The sequence below is a fragment of the Arachis ipaensis genome, chromosome B9, assembly GCF_059453495.1.
Source record: "Arachis ipaensis isolate K30076 ecotype BB chromosome B9, ASM5945349v1, whole genome shotgun sequence".
Taxonomy (NCBI): Eukaryota; Viridiplantae; Streptophyta; class Magnoliopsida; order Fabales; family Fabaceae; genus Arachis; species Arachis ipaensis.
The window spans coordinates 36,465,806-36,484,904 of record NC_142444.1 but is presented as its reverse complement, the minus strand read 5'-3'; the positions used below and the strand labels follow the sequence as shown (position 1 = coordinate 36,484,904).

At 36.7% G+C, this 19,099-nt stretch overlaps 1 protein-coding gene and 1 pseudogene across 1 annotated transcript; both read left to right on the top strand.

Annotated features, from left to right (window-relative positions):
• Positions 1–11,191: 11,191 nt before the first annotated feature.
• Positions 11,192–13,504, top strand: LOC148544310 (uncharacterized). Its single transcript, XM_088498908.1, has 5 exons — positions 11,192–11,668; positions 11,778–12,284; positions 12,368–12,767; positions 13,086–13,228; positions 13,313–13,504. The coding sequence occupies exons 1-5, from the start codon at positions 11,192–11,194 to the stop codon at positions 13,502–13,504; spliced, it is 1,719 nt and encodes a 572-aa protein (XP_088355034.1).
• A 360-nt stretch (positions 13,505–13,864) lies between these two features.
• Positions 13,865–14,764, top strand: LOC148544309 (uncharacterized; annotated as a pseudogene).
• The last annotated feature ends 4,335 nt before the right edge of the window (positions 14,765–19,099 follow it).

Sequence of the window (19,099 nt, the reverse complement as noted above, 5' to 3'; positions counted from 1 at the left end):
GGTTGATGTTTGAGTTGTTTGGGCCGGGGGCCGTGTTGGATTGGATGGGCTTGAGGCCGTGATTGGTATATTGAGTCCTAGTTCTGTATAAAGTATCTGATCGGTTCAGCATAGACTTAATGAACCTATGCTTGGAACGGGATGATCATTTATACCGTGTAGGTAACTGCTTTCATGGTTGCGGTCTAGGAAAAACTTTTCAGACATTTTCTTTAAGAAAGGAAAAAGGTTTTGTTTTAGAATATTTGAGAAACTTAGCAAGTCTTCAAAAAGGAATTTTCTGGATTTCGAATGTGAACCTATGGTTTTTGGAAAGACTCATAAGACGAGCAATGATCACTGAACTCTAAGAATGATTTTATCTTTACGTATCTTGTTATAGTAATTTCTGTAATTCTATAGTGAGAACAAGCGAGGACGACGTTCTCACTCCCCTACATGTTATTCCTTTTCAGGATATGGAAGATGAAGCTTCAGGAGAGTTATGTTTATTTTCTGTTTACTCGGTCTTTTTGTATTACCGTAGCTATTGTTTTTCCCTCGCCTTTATCTTTATTAAGTTTGTAAGAGGGATAGGAAATTATGATATGTATATTTGTAAACTAGTGTTATGTATATATATATATATATATATATATATATATATATATATATATATATATATTTATTAAGTATGTACATGTATGTTTATGTTTTCACGAAAAAGAGTTATCCAAAGGTTATGCGGTTTTAAGTTTTAAGCAAGCTCATATTTTAGTGTTAAATATTATAAGAGTCGTGGTAATACTCGAGCTACCAGAGTGGCGCAGCCGGAAGCGTGACATTTTGATAGTTAGGGTGTTACATTTGTGGTATCAGAGCAGTCTTTCCTGTAGAGCCTGAGGAATGGACTAATTATGCTTCAATTGCATACTCTGAGCGTTTGTCATGTATTAGGTCTTGTTGAATGATGAGAATTAGAGTTTTATGCACATGACGGTCTATTGATTAATGCCATTAGTCTTGCATTGCGTGATTCCTGATATTAAGTTTGGCTGGCTTAATACTAGTGAATTATGTATATGAAAGCACTGATGGGTTATCATAGATGATATACGAGTTTTGAGTAAAGTAAATCACGGGTTTTGAGAACGTTAGAGACGATATCTCGAGGTTACTCAGTTATGTGCTTTGGATTCTGTTGGATGTCATGTGACTTATTGTTTCTCAACCTATCTTGATGTTCTTGTTGTCATTTCTTTTGAGAAGCAGTTTGGTGTTTTCAATCTTATTCCTCTACTCATATGTATTCTTGTTTGATCCTAAGTGCATATGCTTGTTTGAAATCCTTGTTGTATCCGTCTTTCTCTGTTTGAGTTTTTCTTGATTCATGTATTCCTTGCTATAGCTTTGAACTTGTCCTATTGCGTCGTGCATTTTAACTCCGGATTCCGAGTCCATTCTTGAGAAATTACTGATTTAGTTTTCCTCTTATTTGACAATGATTATAGCCAATTTTGAGATTTTGTAAATTGCTGTTGATTAGATATATACTTTTTATATATGAGACTTTGAGATTACTCATACAGTTAACAACTATTTCTTTCTAATGCCTCGGCTGTACTTTTACTGGTTTACGGAATTGCACTTACTTTAAAAGTAAATTGACTTTCTAGTAATTCTACTATAGCTCCAGTGCACATCTTCATTTGATTATGTATTTGGATATTTTTCAAAATTTTGAAAAGAAAGGATTTACCACTTTTGTCTCAGTTGAGTTTCGTTTGATAAACTTTACTTAATTCATTTTGATTTGAGTTTGATTTAGCATTCTACATGGCTTATGTCATTGTTGTTCTTTTGAAAATGTTGGACTCATAGCTTTCTTCTTATGAGCGAACTCGCTCCTTCTTAAGCTTTTCACCTCTATGAATGTCATACTAGGTTCTGTTTTTAAATATACATCTACCTTTTGGGAACACTACAATCAATCTCAACTTTCCTTCCTCTGGTGAATCTCATTCTTATATGAGTCAGTTTAATTCGTTTCAAAAATAGTACATCGTTTATTCTCTTATTTTCTTTACAAGAGTTTTTAGTCAAAAATTTATCCTTGAGACATTACAAATGATTGAGTTGTCTTTTCTATGACTTGGTATTCTTTTGGATCAATTTAAAACTTGTTTGATGTTTCATGTATAGTGGATCTTGTTTGAACTACTTTAATTTAAGATCCTTTCTTGCAAGGCTTGACTCCTTTTTAGTACATCTTAAACTTCTTGAATGTTCTTCTGAGATAGTGATTTCAAGTATACTTTTGGAATTTTGTTTTGAATTTTATAAAGCAGATTGAATTCTCCTTGAAGAAGTTCTAAATCGAACTTATTTTTCAGTTGCTTGGTTATGATTGAAACCATTATTCAAATTTTGGCAAAATTATTTTAAGGTTGGCATGTGCTATTTTAAATGAAGTTTTAGAAAGCTTCCTTATTTAGTGAAAATCAGTTCGTTTGTAACGCATCACTTATTTCCTTTACCAAATTGTAAGCAAATTTTTACTTCGGAGTTTCTTTTCTAAAAAGAGTTTAACTTTTTCTTTCGTACTTACTATAAATGTTATACACGCTTGTTTGAATATGGACTTTGGGAGTTTCTGAACAAGCATTTGATTTCTCTCCTGAGTTTTGTGAATTACTTTTGGTTAAGAATGTGCACTTAACTAATTTTCTAAAATATTTGATGAAAATATTTTAGCTCTTAGCCAAGCCGGTATGCATCTTGTTTTTAAAACTCTACATGATCTATTTCAACATGAAATTGTATTGAAGTGAAGCCACGTTTATGCTATTGCTACTCTCTTGAAGAATGTTTGTTGCTCAACTTTTCTTCTAGACTGCAAAGTGGTTTTTTTCGCAAGTTTTCGACTCTTTCATGACCAATGTATTCGAAAGTATTTTTAATCATGCTCTTGAGTTCTGTGAGCTTTGTCTTGGGTTTGAAATATTCTCTTCTGTAAACCTCATGCTTTCTCGACTCAGCTTGAGTTTGTTTCAAACTGATGCGCTGGTTTTCTTCCTATTGATCCTATTGAACTTCTTTGATCTAAGGGTTATCTTTGAAATTGTCAATTGAATTGTGTCTAGCAAACTTCATTGCTTGAACATCCTTGTTTATCTGGAATTGGATATATTCTTTCAAATCTATGAGTATTGTCTTTGACATTTGTCTCTCCTTTCTAAGATCTCGTATTCTTCTGAGTAGACTCGAGAATTATTTTGATATCACGTGTGACTTGTAGACGTGGTAACGCGATGCGTTAGTTCTTTAGGACGTGATATGTGTATATGGAAGGTGAAGCGGTAGGTGTGTGACGTTATGATAAGTTGTGGGTGTTTTGTCCCTTGCAAACGAGCTTGCGATCGTTAGGCTTATGATCGGATATGGGGATTGTAAAGTGCTTGATGGAGTTGGAAAGTTGAAACTTTGAGGTTGATGTGAGATTAGTGTGCGGATGTTGAGCACGTCGTTTTAACCCCATCCTGTTTTATATCCTTTGATGCTTTGCTCTTCTATCACATGATTGACCCATGTTATCTTTTGCATTGAGCCTACTTTGTAATGTTTGCTTTGCAATCACACTCCTACCTTTACATCCTTGTGCTTATGACAATCAAAGTATTTAAAAATAGTATATATGATTATATTTTGAGATATTTTGTTTCTTCCTTAAATCTGTTCAAGGGTGAACTAATATAGAATTTCTTTCATTTTGTATCAATTTTCGAGGGCGAAAATTTTTATAAGGTGGGTAGGATGTAAGACCCAGAACTTTTGAAAAGTCTTTTTATGATAAGTCTCAAATTATATAGTTATTTATAGCCTTAATTTCAGAAATTATTTTATTAAAGATAATTAAGGCAAGTTTTGATTTATTGAATTTGAGACAAGTTATGATTTATTATCCAATTTGATAATTATTGGATTATTTTCTATAATTATATTATAAAGTTGGTAGTTGTGAAATAATAAGGATTTTTATATGATTCGGATTAAATAATTAATATTTTAAATATTAATACTGTTACTTTGGAAAATAAAGGGTTTAATTATATTATTTCTAATTATTTTTATTTGAGCATTTTATGAAAAATAATTTATGAAATTGCTGAGCAAATAGTGTTTTTATACATTAATGGATTAGAATTTATTTCTAATTACTAGAGTATCCCTATTTTTATTTGAAATTACAAAACTAACCCAAACCCTAACTTTACTTAAAAACCCTAACCCTAAAACCCTACCCGGTTACCCGTTGCTTCCCCCCATGCCCCAGCAGCCAAACACACATAGTTTCCCCAACTGAATGAAAGAAAGAAAGAACGGGTTAGGAGGAAACGGGAAGAAGCAGAGAGGGAGAGAGGGACAGAGAGCGGCGGTGTGAGAGGATGAGAGGGACGAGACAGCACCGGTGGACCTCGCCGCCGCCGTCGTGCTGTGCTGTCGCGTTCTACACCGTTGAACACCGAAGAAAGAGAGCGCGCGCAGGGGAGGAAGGAGCCGCCTAGCTCGCTGCTGCGCCGCTGCTCAGGGACCGTCGAACCCTCATTGCCGCCGTCGTTCGTATCGCGACCAGAGGGGAGCGAGAGACCTAGAGGGAGGCGTCGCACAGAGAGAGAGACTTGCCGCTGCCGTCGCGCGCCGCCGTGTGCCGTCGCTGCCATCTGAGCAGTCATCGTCGCCTGGGGTGGAGTCCGCCGCTGTCGCTAGTTGAAGCCTTGGCCGCCGCTGACAGAGGCGTGGGGGAAGGGAGGCAGAACCGCGAGACAGAGGGCCACTGCGACTGCCGTTGCTGCCGCGGGTGTGGCCTGCCGTCGGGCTACACGCCGCCACTGCCGTCGGAAAACACCATTAGAACCACTGCTGTGTTGGGTAAGCTCTCCCCTGTTTCTACTTCCTTGTTCTACCAGTTTGTTTCTACCTTGGAGATTGGCACTGAAATTTGTTTGTATGGGATAAGGTGCTTGTTGTAAATTTCCTTGCCGCTGCTGCCACTGGAATCACGGACCAAGGTGGAGGAGAAGGTCATTTTTCCCCCGCTGCTGCTATAATCGTTCTTACTGCTGCCATTGCTTCGTTTTGATTCAGTGAGTATTTCATATTTCGGAAACCCCTGCTTTAGCGTTCGGCTGTCTTTGGTTAAAGACCTTGAGGCTTGATAATGTAGGTTTGAGCTCTGATGTTCGCGTGTCGCATAGGTGTTGCAAAGGCTGCTATGCCATTCCTCTTATTTCAGTAAGTGTTTTTATCTCAGGATCCTCGCCATTTGTTTTCAGTTATGAGTTTTAAGATTTCCATGGCATTGATGTGTTAGGAAGTAGTATCTAAGCTTATATGTGGCGTTGAGGCTGTTCCTACTATTGAAAGAGACACGCATAGCTGGGATTTTGATTGTTGATTTCGGGTTGAGGCGAAAAGGACTCTGTGACGCGTTTGGGTTATGGTTATGCGTTTTGAGGTAGGGGCTTTTGTACAAACTAGTTTTATTTAAATTATAAAGTGTTATAAATAGATATGCTATACAAAATGTATTTTTGGTGGTTATGTGAGTCTTATGAATTGTCTGGTTTCATCTTGAATGAATATGGTTGCCTATTTGATTGTAACAATGTATGATTTTGATAAATTGGAGATTTCTGGATTGGTTGATTTGAATGATTTTTGATAATTTGAAAGTTGAGTTTTGTTTTATTGGAAACTAATTTGGTCTTGAACCTATTAGAAAGAGTTGATGATTGGTTTTGTTGGGACCCGGAAAGGGTGGCAAAGTCCAAGTTTTAGGGGAGATGCTGCCGAAATTTTTAGAAAATCTGAGATTTTGATTGGAATTGTTATTTTGGAAAAGAATAAATTATGCTTTGATTTAAATGTTTGAGAAATAAATTATGTTTGAACTTGCCTTATTAGGAAAATCTCTATTTTTTTTGATGTAATTACTAAGAAAGAAATTATGCCTTAAAAATCAATTTAAATATGAAATGTTTTTATGTTTTGGAATTTGATTTACATAAACAGATTTTGGAGGGGTTTTAATGGATTTAAAATAAACCTGGTTTTCAATTAATCTATTTCACTTTACGACATTTAGGAAGAGCTTGAAGTATTTTCTGGAACTTTGATTTATTAAAATTGAAACACTTCCCGAGCCCTTGGAAACAGATTTAAGAATGAAACTGAAATTGGTTTTGGCTTAAGTTTGGTTGGTCTTGAAATTGGTTCGGCATAATTGGAAACACAATTTGGTTTTGGGTTTAAACCCTATTCTATTTATTCAACTCAAGAAGTTAAAGTTTCGGAGGTTTTCAAGGAATTTAAGAAATGAGTTAGGTTATTCTCCCCTGAAGTCTTGGGACTCTGCTGAGGAATCTTACGACCAAATCTTGATTTAGAAATGAATGATTGAGTCTTTCAAAGAGATTTTGAACTTGGCATGGTTTTGAGATTTTTGGAAGTGTTGAAAAGATGTGGAAAGTGGCTCCGTTTTGAAAAGTGATTCTTGGCTAGCTGTGATTTGACTACGTTTGTTATTTAAAAGTAAATGAGCCAAGAATAATTTTGAAATAAGGTATTGAGCCTGATTGATTGTAGATATCATCAAGATTGATGAGTTATTGTTTGGTAGGCATAAGAGCCGGGTTCGTCCCGCTTATGCTGAGAGATTTGATAATTGACGAGATTGTTGATAAGTCACTTGCGCCTGGCAAGGACGGTGGTTAATCCCGCTTGTCGAAGTTGCGGCGCCCGCGTAAGGACGGTGGTTAATCCCGCTTACGTGTAGATGCGAGGTCAGAGGCAAAGTATCCCGCTCACATCCTTTCGGATCACAAGAGTGTGCAGGCACTGACATCCTGGACCGTGTGGCGGGCACGTTATCCCAGAGGGTTCCCATTTATACGTGACCGAAGGGCAACATTCCCATGGGAATGTGTCGGGTTGGCAATTGAACCGACAATGTGATATCACAGCCAGTAGGGCAGGCATTCATCATTTGCATCTATGTGATATTGTTTGGGTGTGCATATTGTAATTGTTTGCTTATGTGAATACTTATGTTAACTGTTATACTTGTTGTAATTGCTCTTGATTGTGTTTGAACTACATTATTTGTGACTGTGTTTGATTGGTTGACTTGTGATGAATTGGTTGATGTTTGAGTTGTTTGGGCCGGGGGCCGTGTTGGATTGGATGGGCTTGAGGCCGTGATTGGTATATTGAGTCCTAGTTCTGTATAAAGTATCTGATCGGTTCAGCATAGACTTAATGAACCTATGCTTGGAACGGGATGATCATTTATACCGCGTAGGTAACTGCTTTCATGGTTGCGGTCTAGGAAAAACTTTTCAGACATTTTCTTTAAGAAAGGAAAAAAGTTTTGTTTTAGAATATTTGAGAAACTTAGCAAGTCTTCAAAAAGGAATTTTCTGGATTTCGAATGTGAACCTATGGTTTTTGGAAAGACTCATAAGATGAGCAATGATCACTGAACTCTAAGAATGATTTTATCTTTACGTATCTTGTTATAGCAATTTCTGTAATTCTATAGTGAGAACAAGCGAGGACGACGTTCTCACTCCCCTACAGGTTATTCCTTTTCAGGATATGGAAGATGAAGCTTCAGGAGAGTTATGTTTATTTTCTGTTTACTCGGTCTTTTTGTATTACCGTTGCTATTGTTTTTCCCTCGCCTTTATCTTTATTAAGTTTGTAAGAGGGATAGGAAATTATGATATGTATATTTGTAAACTAGTGTTATGTATATATATATATATATATCTTAAGGTTGTATCTGATTTGTATGTACATGTATGTTTATGTTTTCACGAAAAAGAGTTATCAAAAGGTTATGCGGTTTTAAGTTTTAAGCAGGCTCATATTTTAGTGTTAAATATTATAAGAGTCGTGGTAATACTTGAGCTACCAGAGTGGCGCAGCCGGAAGCGTGACATTTTGATAGTTAGGGTGTTACAGTTTCGATTTCAAGTCAGATTCTTACCAATTTATGGTCGTGCTAATAAATTGTAATTAAGCACAAAAGATCAAAGGAAAATTTCATTTCCCTACATGCATGGAAGATCTTTGCATGCATCAGCACTCCAAATTATTGCCCAACAATTGATTGTCATATTATACGAGGGGTTTTATTCTGCTGTTGTTTATTTATGCCCTGCCTTCTTCTATGGTTTCAATTTCAAGGAAGATTGTTACCAATTTATGGCTAAAATTTTCTTATCACATCTGTTATATGAACAATGCATATTTTCACACTATTCCTTTTGACGTTGCATAATAAGTTGCAAGGCCCGTTTTGGAGATTAAGTTAAAACACATTACATTACTTCTATTCTCTTAAAATAACCTCTCTAATTGTTTCCTGTGGCACCTTTGTTTGTATACCAGAACTCGCTTAACATTTATTTTGTCGTTATTTGCTCCCTTTAGATATAGCAGCTATGTGCTGAGTAGTCAAACCGAACTCGTGTTTACCTGGACTCCTGTTTCCATGTTCCACTACTCCTTTCTTTATGTTACAAATAATAAATGTAACTATGATTCTGCAATTACAAATTTCCCCTATCAGCTAACTTCCTTCTCTCTTTCTTTTGGTCATGTTAAGGAGATCAGTTGACCATGTCTTGAGTTCATTTTTTTAATTGTTTTTTTAATTTCAATCAATCACGGGATGCCAAATTGATTCGTTTCCATTGTGAACTTGTCTCTTTTCATTAATGGTCAAAGACTAAGCAAGTGCCTGAGCACATGTGTCTTTCATAGTCCAACTTTGACATCATACCTAATACAGATCTTTCGGTCTTCTCCTTTCTTCCCATTATTTGTTGACCTTTGTCATTGCGTGTTTCCTTTCCTGTCTAGCCGAGCGGTGTCCAATTTTGCAATTGTCTGAAATCAGTTTGAGTGCCTGTAACAAAATTATTCCATACACCTACCCCTTTGGCAATCAGTTCGGCTGCCTGGATGCCATAGAACACCAAGCTAAGCTTGCACGGCAACGGCGGATGAATTTGCTGGGTCATAAGAGGCGCCGGGTCAACGTGTTGCTGAGTCCATCCGGCCTCGAGAATGGTTTGTTAGTCGTTGTCCACTACATAGTTCGCTTCATGCTCGGCGTCATTTTTCCATTAGACTTTTTCATTATTCGGCGTGATCCATACTTTCCTCTGTGAGGGAACATGTCAATTTTTGCTGGCAATTTTGCGTGACCCTTATCTTGCTGCTCTATTGGTGTGTTTATGCATGATTTATAAACTTTCATCTACGATTTTCTATTGTTGCAGTTGATCCTAACAGACACGTGTCAGAGTCCTTCTAAACCGCTATCGGTGTGCTCCAAAAATCACCCGCCTCTGTTGTCACAATCCAAGGTTAGCTTTACTTTGCCAATCTAAGCTGGATCTCTTTTCTAAATTATTCTTTGGCTAAATGGCTCTCCGTGGAACATAGCAATATTCCTCCCACGTGCGATACTCACCGCTGGTATTGCTTAGTTGTCGTGATCACCTGTGCTACTCTATTTCATTTTTAACATTATGATCCTTTTTTAAATCCTGCCCCATACCACGGTGTTGGCTTGTCCATCTGCGGATAACACCCCTTTTTTCCATTGCAAGTTCTTCACCGTGTAACGTCCCTAAGTCCGGTGACAGACAAAAGCGTTCTATAACACGTACCACGTAAGTAATGCCTGCATTTGCCATCTCTCTAGGATATGTTCTTTAGCAGGGAATTATGCTTCAATTAAACAATTAAACAATTCTCCCGTATAAGCTGGTGCGATTTTTTTCATCATTACTATGGGACCATTTGCCGAGCCTCACCCGCAGCCACGATTGAACATGGGTCTTTGACCAGATTGTTTCGCCCACTAACTCACAATCGTTTTAATGTTTCGAATTTAGCTCCGAGAATTGATAACTGGTTCTCATCAAATATGCAGTCGGGTTGGCTATTCCCCTTTGTCCCGGTCTGTAAATTTTTATCTACCTGAGGCTAGCGACGTCCAAGTTGAGGCCTTTATTGCATCTTCTACTGAACCAGGTATTATTCTCAATGACTATGATTATGAGTCTATCCATATTTTGACCTATTATTGCAGTCCTGCAAAACTTGATTTTGCTTTATTTCATATGTTCACCAGATATTTGGTCTATTGGGCAACCCACGCAAAGATGTATTTTTTGTGGGGCAAACATGTGGATGCACGAGCAACTTGCGAAAGGTGGAGCCAATAACACTATATTATTTGCTATTTGTTGTATGGGTGGAAAGGTCACTCTCCCTTTGTTGCCGGTCCCGCCACCATTGTTGGAGGTGTTGTTGGATGGAGATGATGAACGATCTTTGCATTATCAGAAATATATCAGGGCCTTTAATGGTATATTTTCGTTCACATCTATGGCTGGCAAGATTCAGTACACATTAAACAAGGGTTCCGTTCCCCCCATGTTTGTTATTAGTGGCCAAAATTACCATTCAATTGGAAGTTTGATGCCACAGCAGTCTAGCGAGCCCAAGTTTGCTCAGCTCTATTTCTATGATATGGAAAACGAAGTCCAGAATAGGATTGACGCAATTGGGTGAGTTGGTTGTACTGATTGTCTGCTGATTTTTTAATATGTGTATTTCTTAATTCCGGTGTGACCTTCATTTATCTTGATGTATTTTATTTTTTGGTTAATGTAGCCTGTCTAATCAACACAAATTTATAGATCATACCATTGTGGCCAACCTCAGCAGCATTCTTGATTCCCACAATTCTCTTGCTAAGTCTTTTCGATATGCTAGGCAAAGGTTCGCTGAAGATGCAACCACTCCGCTACAGCTTCGTCTTATCAAGAAGAGGAATACTAATGGTAGAAGATATAATCTACCATCAGCGTCTGAAGTTGCTGCTCTTATTGTAGGTGATTTTGATACAGATAACCTTGAGAGGGACGTTATACTTTAGACACATTCAAATTAGTTGAAACGCATTGATGTTAATCATCCCTAGTACCTTGCACTACAGTACCTCTTGCTTTTTCCGTACAGAGAAGATGGTTTTCGGAGTGATATCTTAATATCCGATAAAAGATCTTAGCAACAGTTACATAAGCGAGAAACAATTAGCATGAAAGAGTTTCTGTCTTTTTGAATCCAAATGAAAACGCACGAGTCGCAAGTTCTTCTCAAATCAAGACGTTTGTTCCAACAATTCTTGGTTGATAGTTACACTATGGTAGAAGCTGAAAGACTACAATATCACAGGTTCTACCAGAACAAGTTTCGCTCCCAACAACTGCAAGGCCTACATGAGTGCCTAATTCATGGTGAGACACAAGCTGCAAGAACTGGCAAACGAGTTATCTTGCCGACTTCATTTGTCGATGGTCCCCAGCATATGTACAACAATTGCAAAGATGCATTTGCTATTTGCAGGTATGCTGGTTACCCTAACTATTTCATTACTATTACCTGTAACCCAGATTGGAACGAGATTAAAGATTGCGTTGCGGACTATTCATTAAAGCCAAGTGACAGGCCTGATATCATATCAAGGGTTTTCAAGATCAAGTTAGATGCGTTGCTAAAAGACTTAAAGGATGGGTCCATATTCGGAAAGCCCAAAGCAAGTAAGGTTTTTCATTCAGTGTCTTCAAGTTCACCCCAACACATTTGTCCTTTTTCCATCAATGGTTATCTGTCCCCTCACATATTCTTTTTTTTTCCCATTTTCTTTGTTTTAGTTGTGTACACAGTTGAATTCCAGAAGCGTGGTCTTCCCCACTGTCACATTTTATTATTTCTCCAGCCAGCCGAGATATAAGTTAGTCCAGAAATTCATGGTTCATGGACCCTGTGGATTTTTGAACACGAGTAGCCCGTGTATGGTTAATGGGAAGTGGTACAAGTTTTATCCAATGCCATTCCGTCAAAAAATAGCCATAGACAATGCAGGTTTTCCCAAGTATAAACAGTCGGATAATGGTCGTTCAACAAGCAAGAGGAATGTTGACCTCGACAATCGGTTTATTGTCCCGTACAATGCAACATTGCTTCTTAAGTATGGGTGCCACATAAATGTCGAGTTTACTTGCCAGACATCTGCTATTAAGTATTTGCTCAAGTACGTCCACAAAGGTAATGACCGTGTCACAGCTTTATTTTTTCGATCGCATGATTCAGCTGATTCTGATGTCATTGTGGATGAAATTCAAAACTACTATGATTACCGATATATATCTGCTTATGAGGCATCCTAGCGGCTATTCGGGTTTGAGATTATGTTCAAAGAGCCAAACGTCATCCGCCTTCCATTCCACCTGCCAATGAACAGAATATTTTGTACGAAGATCATCAACTTATTGAGAATGTTATCGAGGCTACGGTCTCAAAGGATAGTATGTTTACTGGTTGGTTTAAGGCTAACAAGGATTTTGATCTGGCCCGTACACTGACTTACGCGGAGATGCCGTCATTTTTTGTTTGGGACAAGCAAGGGCATATGTGGAGGCCACGGAAGCAAGGGAATGTGATTGGTCATCTCACACATATTCCTCACTCGCATGGAGAGGAGTACTACCTTCGTTTGTTATTGAATTATCAAAAAGGGTGCCAGACATTTGCTGATGTTCGTTCTGTTGGTGGCATTATGTACGATACATTCAAAGAAGCTTGCTATGCGCTAGGGTTATTGCAGGACGATAAGGAATTTATTGATGCACTTAATGAAGCCAGTTCGTGGGCATCACCGAATTATATCAGGAGGTTGTTTGCAATGCTTTTGATGTGAAACAACATGGTGCGCCCTGACATGGTGTGGGAGCAATGTTGGCAACATTGTGTAGACAACTCGATGCTCTCTAGAAGACATAACTTGGGTAAACTTTCTAGATTTTTTTCCTGTCATCTTACTGTATCGCCAAAAATTCTCACCAATCCATTTAAAAACTCCCCTTTTTTTCAACCTCATGCATTGTGTGATGCATTTATTTTTTTCTTCATCATTTTGTCGAATTTGTTTGTGATGTAACTATCTTCCATTTTGATTTCAGGTTTCCAGCCTTCCATTCATGAGATTCAGTCTACCACGCTTGTCAAAATTGAAAAACTTTTGCAACCAAACGGTAGGAGCCTAAAAGAATTTATTGACATGCCGTTTCCTGATTCTGTTGATTCAACTGAACCTTCCGACACAGTCTTTTTTTATGAGCTCAATTTCGACAAGATAGAGTTTGCAAGTATTTCCGTCAATTTGGTTTCCCGGTTGAATCGAGACTAGTGCGTTACGTTCGACACAATAGCGAATGCAGTTAGTCGTGCTAATGGTGGTTTTTATTTTGTCTGTGGATATGGTGGAACTGGTAAGACTTTTCTATGGAATGCACTGTCTGCTTCAATAAGGTCGAACGGTGATATTGTTCTCAACATGGCATCTAGTGGCATTGCAGCGCTGTTGTTGCCTAATGGGTGAACTGCTTATTCACGCTTTAAGGTTCCACTCAGTGTTAACCAGGACTCTATTTGTAATATAAGGCAAGGCACACCCCTCGCACATCTTACTTCATCTGAAAAATTAATTATATGGGATGAGGCACCTATGTTAAATAAATTTTGCTTTGAAGCGCTCGACAAGTGCCTTAAGGATGTTCTTCGTCTTGATCATGGATATAATCCTGATGCTCCATTCAGTGGAAAAATTGTTGTTCTGGGAGGTGATTTCTGTCAGATATTGCCTGTGATTCCTCGTGGTTCCCGGGAAGAGATTGTTCATTCATGTATTAATGCTTCGAACCTGTGGCAATCTTGCCAAGTGTTGCAGTTAATTGAAAACATGAGGCTGGGCTGTGGTTCGCGAGATATGCACAGTGTACAATTAGAGGAATTTGCTGAATGGCTGCTTCAAATTGGTGACGAGTTACTCGGAGACAGCACCGATGGCGAATCAGTAATTAGAATACCCGACCACTTGCTACTGGATATTGAGTCTCCATGTCTGCATGATTTGGTGTTGTTCGTTTATCCTGACATTTTACTCCATTCTTCTAGCGTAGATTATTTTAAGGGTAGGAGTATATTATCACCAACACTTGATGTTATAACTGAAGTAAACAATCATGTGATGTCTTTGTTCCCTGGCAACAAGAGAGTTTACTTGAGCTCTGATACATTAATTAATGAAGATGGTCACCTGGAATCTGAATTATACACAATGAGCACGGAGTCATTAAATGCATTGAATTATTCAGGAATTCCCCAACACCGGTTAGTTCTTAAAATTGGTGTTCCGGTGAAGCTTCTTCGCAACATTGACCAATCCAATGGACTATGCAACAGTCATCGAATGCAGGTTAGACGTCTTGGCGACCACGTCATTGAGTGCATCATATTAGCAGGTCGTAATACTGGTGAGGTTGTCTTTATTCCCAGGATGAACATGTCCCCTAATAATGAGACATTACCCATCAGGTTTACTCGACGACAATTTCTGGTTGCGCTTTGCTTTGCAATGACCATAAACAAGTCCCAAGGATAAACACTGTCAACCATTGGCGTGTATCTTTCAAGACCTGTTTTTACTCATGGTCAGCTTTATGTTGTGCTCTCTCAGGTCAGCATGCATTCTGGACTGAAGATATTATCTGTTGGTTCTGACGGCACAGCTTCAGATCATACTATTAATGTTGTCTATAGAGAAGTTTTTCCTAGCTTGCTACCTAACATTTTGCCTTGAACAGTTTGTTTGTCATGTGGTTCTTTCGTCATCTTCTCGGTAAGCCTTTCTTTTATGTCTCCGTGCTTGGCACGAGTCTTAAAACTAGTTAAACTGTAAATTAAGCTTCGCAAACAACTTGAAAAGCTTAACTATACAAATGTCAATTGCATTTTGTTGTTGTCTAATCGTTCAGAAGAATTTTTTTTAGTATTCTTTCTTCTATAAAGAACAATGATCACACACTCAACATCATATAGAATCAAGGTTAATATATAAAAACATGAGAAAAACAACATTTTTGGTTTAAAATAAATAAAAATTGACTAATATTAACTTAAATATAAGATAAATAACAAATAAAAAATGTTGGTCACCAAACATTTGTCTACACAAATAGTCAAGTTTTTAAAATAACAAGGCTGCTTACAAAAGCTACATGACTTTCAACAATTTCTATTTTATTATAAATAATTCTTCTCAGGGATACACTAAGAACATCTCTATTTTAACTAACTACTCAAAAGCATTCAATATATGAAATCAAGAAAAAAATTAAAGAAAATCACCCATTTCTGTAGATGAATAATATTTTATCATTGATGGTTTGAATTAATTGTAATGTAAAAATTCTACATTGAAGAAAATATTCTTTTGTATTTGTAGTAAATTTGGATGTAACACGAAGATATTTAGGTGTATTCTTTAAGAATTTTGGTGTATGTGTGCTGATAAATTCTGCATAATTTAAAACTCTTCTTCTCCCTCCTCCTCATCTTTTACTACTTCTTCTTCTTCTTTTTCATCATCATCATCATCATCATCATCATCATCATCATCATCTTCTTCTTCTTCTTCTTCTTCTTCTTCTTCTTCTTCTTCTTCTTCTTCTTCTTCTTCTTCTTCTTCTTCTTCTTCTTCTTCTTCTTCTTCTTCTTATTCATCCTTTTTTTTTCTTGTTTTATCTTCTCAAGTTTCTTCTTTTTTTTACTCTTTTAACAAGAATAAAAACAAAAAAATCAAACAAAGAAGAAGAAGAAACTCATAATAGTACAAAATTACTTAGAAGAGGATGAACTTACATTCGTTCAACTAAAAGAAAGAAAGAAATAAAAAAAAGAAGAACAAAAAAAATGCAGCATTAGAGGAAACATTTTTCTATATTTGCAGCAAATTTGGGTGTAACACGAAAATATTTGGGTGTATTATTTAAGAATTTTTAGTGTATTTGTGCTAATCAATTCTGCATAATTCAAAACTCTTCCTCTTCCTCCTCCTCATCTCTGCTGTTTCTTCTTTTTTTTTTTCATCATCATCACCATCTTCTTCTTTTTTTTTTTCTTATTCATTTTTTTTTTGTTTTACCTTCTCAAGTTTCTTCTTGTTTTACTCTCCCACCAACACCAACACCACCTCCTCATCCTCTTCTTTCTCCTTTTTTTCATTGAAATTTATTCTCCTCCTTCTCCTCCATCATTAGTTATCTCGTTGTTGAAGATAATGAATAATTCAAGTTCATATTGTCAATTCAACCAGAACGAAATTGATTATTTTGAATCCAATCAAGTGGTTGAGGTGCGGTTCGATTCTGGTTAATGTTTTTGTTAGTAGTTTATAATTCTGTAGGTGAATAATGTTGTTTTTGTTTGTAAAAATTGTTGTTCATATTTGATGGTTTGAATTGAATGTAATGTAAAAGTTCTGCATTAAAGAAAATATTTTTCTGTATTTGGGTGTAACAGAAAGATATTTGGGTGTATTGTTTAAAAATTTTAAATGTATGTGTGCTGATAAGTTTTGCATAATTCAAAACTCTTCTTTCCTCATCTTTTGCTGTTTCTTCTTCTTTTTCATCATAATCATCATCATTTTCTTTTTTTTCTTATTCATCTTTTTTTTATCTTCTAAAGATTCTTCTTGTTTTACTCTTTTAACAAGAATAAAAACAAGAAAAATCAAATAAAGAAAAAGAAGAAACACATAATGCTACAAAATTACTTAGAAGAGGATGAACTTACATTCGTTCAACTAAAAGAAAGAAAGAAATAAAGAAAAAAAAGAAGAACAAAAAAATGCAAGCATTAGAGGAAATATTTTTCTGTATTTGTAGTAAATTTATGTGTAACATGAAGATATTTGGGTGTATTGTTTAAAAATTTTCAGTGTATGTGTGCTGATAAGATTTGCATAATTCAAAACTCTTCCTCTTCTTCCTTCTCATCTTCTGATGCTTCTTCTTCTTTATCTTCTTTTTTGATATTCTCATAATTCTTTTTGGGAGAAAAAAAATAAAACAAAGAAAAAATGCATAATGTTGCAAAATTAATAGAAAGAGAAGGAAGATAAAATGTAGCAACAACAACAGTAATAAAAAAACGACGATAAAGATGAAACACTCGAAAAAAAAAAGAGAAGAAAAAGAAGAAGGAGAAAAAGAAGGAAGAAGAGGAGGAACGCGAAGGGCGCTATAAAAACCGTTGAGTAGTGCGCGTGTTAACATGCTCGTATGGGTGAACGTCCTTTTCGTTGGATTTAGCTCAACTTGTATGACTTGTAAACTAAAGTGATTTGTATATGTAACACTTCTGATAAAAAAAAATAGACATTTAATTGTATTAATAAAAAAATTATTCAATCTTTTTAAAATATAAAACTTAAAAGAATAAAATTCTAAGTTATATATTATTATTTAAATTATTATATAAGTATTTTAATTTATTGATTAAATAATTAAAAGATTAATTATATTTTATAATAATAAAATATAATTATAAAATTATTTTCGTATTATATATATTTTGTCTTCACTTATAAAATTTTTTGGATTCGTGACTATCTAAATCATACATCATATAAAAACTTGTAAAATAAAAAAAAATAAAAACAAAAGTAAATAGATCCTTTAAAAAAACGGATTTTTTTTTGTGACTTAAAAGAAAATAAACAAAAACTAAGAAAGAAAAAAAAACAAGAAACTGCTTAAGAAAGGCAGTCCCGCTGAATACTACTCCCAAACTCCTTCCAAGGCAATGGAAGCTCCACTTGGGGAGAAATAGTCCTCATTGCAGTCTTTGCCATGATGTCTGCTACTGTATTTGCATCTCTCAAGATCAACCGAAGATCAGCACGCCATTTCCAAGACATGATATCTCGAATTTTAACACTAAAGGATCAATAAACCCAGAGTAATCTTGTAAATTATTGACAATAGTAAAAGCCTCCACACAGTCTGTCTCACATATAATGTCTCTTTGTCCCGAGTCCCATGCTAAAAGAAAGCCTCTCCAAATAGCAAACAACTCTCCTTGAAAAATGCTACGACTCTCAATTGTTCCCAGACAGCCTCGTTGCCACCTTCCCTTCCAATCTCTGCTAACACAAGCAAAACCAACTCGAGCACCACTGCCAGGATAGCTAGCATCACAATTAATCTTAAAGGTACCCACTAAGGGGGAATCCAAGAGCCACTAATGGTTGAGGGGATAGATAGTCGTTGCAACTCAAAAATATTTCGGAGCTCCTTTTTGAAGGACAAAGCCATACCAATCACCTTGTCTGTGGTCCAATGCTCGTGAGGATGAAAGATCTCGTTATTTCTCGAACACCAAATCCACCAGAGACCAGAAAAGAATCTAAAGGGGCGTTGTTTGCTATTATGTAAGAACCAACTCATCAAATCCACTGGTTGATCGGAGATCCCTAAAGCTTGCCAAACAAGTTGGACTTTTGGACAATCCCGAATACAATGTAAAACCGATTCCTGACCTGAGAAACATCGTGGACAGCTATCCGTGTGCGAAATGCCCCTTCTAAAACAAAATGCAGCAGTAGGAAGAGCCTCCCGAAGACATAGCCAGGCCAAAAATTTGTGCTTTTCCGGAACATGTTGACGCCAAAGCCAAAGCCAATTACCCCTATCCTCCCAACAAAACATCTTCTTACTGAGCCACAAATAACCACTATGAGCATCATAAACCTTTGAGGCCGCACCAATCCAACACCAACCAACCTCTGAACCAGCTTGAACATCTGGGTTATAAGAGTTAATGTTGCTCTGCAGAGACTGATTCAGAGGAGAATAGATATTCTCAAGGTTCCACTGTCCAGATGACCAAAGGTCCAAGATCCTGAGATCCAAATCAGAAATGTGAACATAATCCATCTCCTGACACAGTCGCCCCTCTCTTCTCCATTTAGAAAAGCAAAAGTTTTGTTCCAAATCCCCAATGCACCAACTAAAACCTTCCTTCATGATATCCCAAGCTCGACATATACTCTTCCAAACATAAGATCCCCTTCCTCGAGCCCGACTAAAACAATCTTCCTTAGAAGAATGGTATTTCTCCGTCAACATTT

Bases quoted from the DNA above. Each gene is read 5' to 3' on its own strand.
- LOC148544310 (XM_088498908.1), top strand. From the start codon at position 11,192: ATGAAAACGCACGAGTCGCAAGTTCTTCTCAAATCAAGACGTTTGTTC. The intron at 11,669-11,777 runs GTTTTTCATTCA...TCTTTGTTTTAG, and splicing joins GAAAGCCCAAAGCAAGTAAG to TTGTGTACACAGTTGAATTC. The intron at 12,768-13,085 runs GTTCGTGGGCAT...TTTTGATTTCAG, and splicing joins TGATGCACTTAATGAAGCCA to GTTTCCAGCCTTCCATTCAT.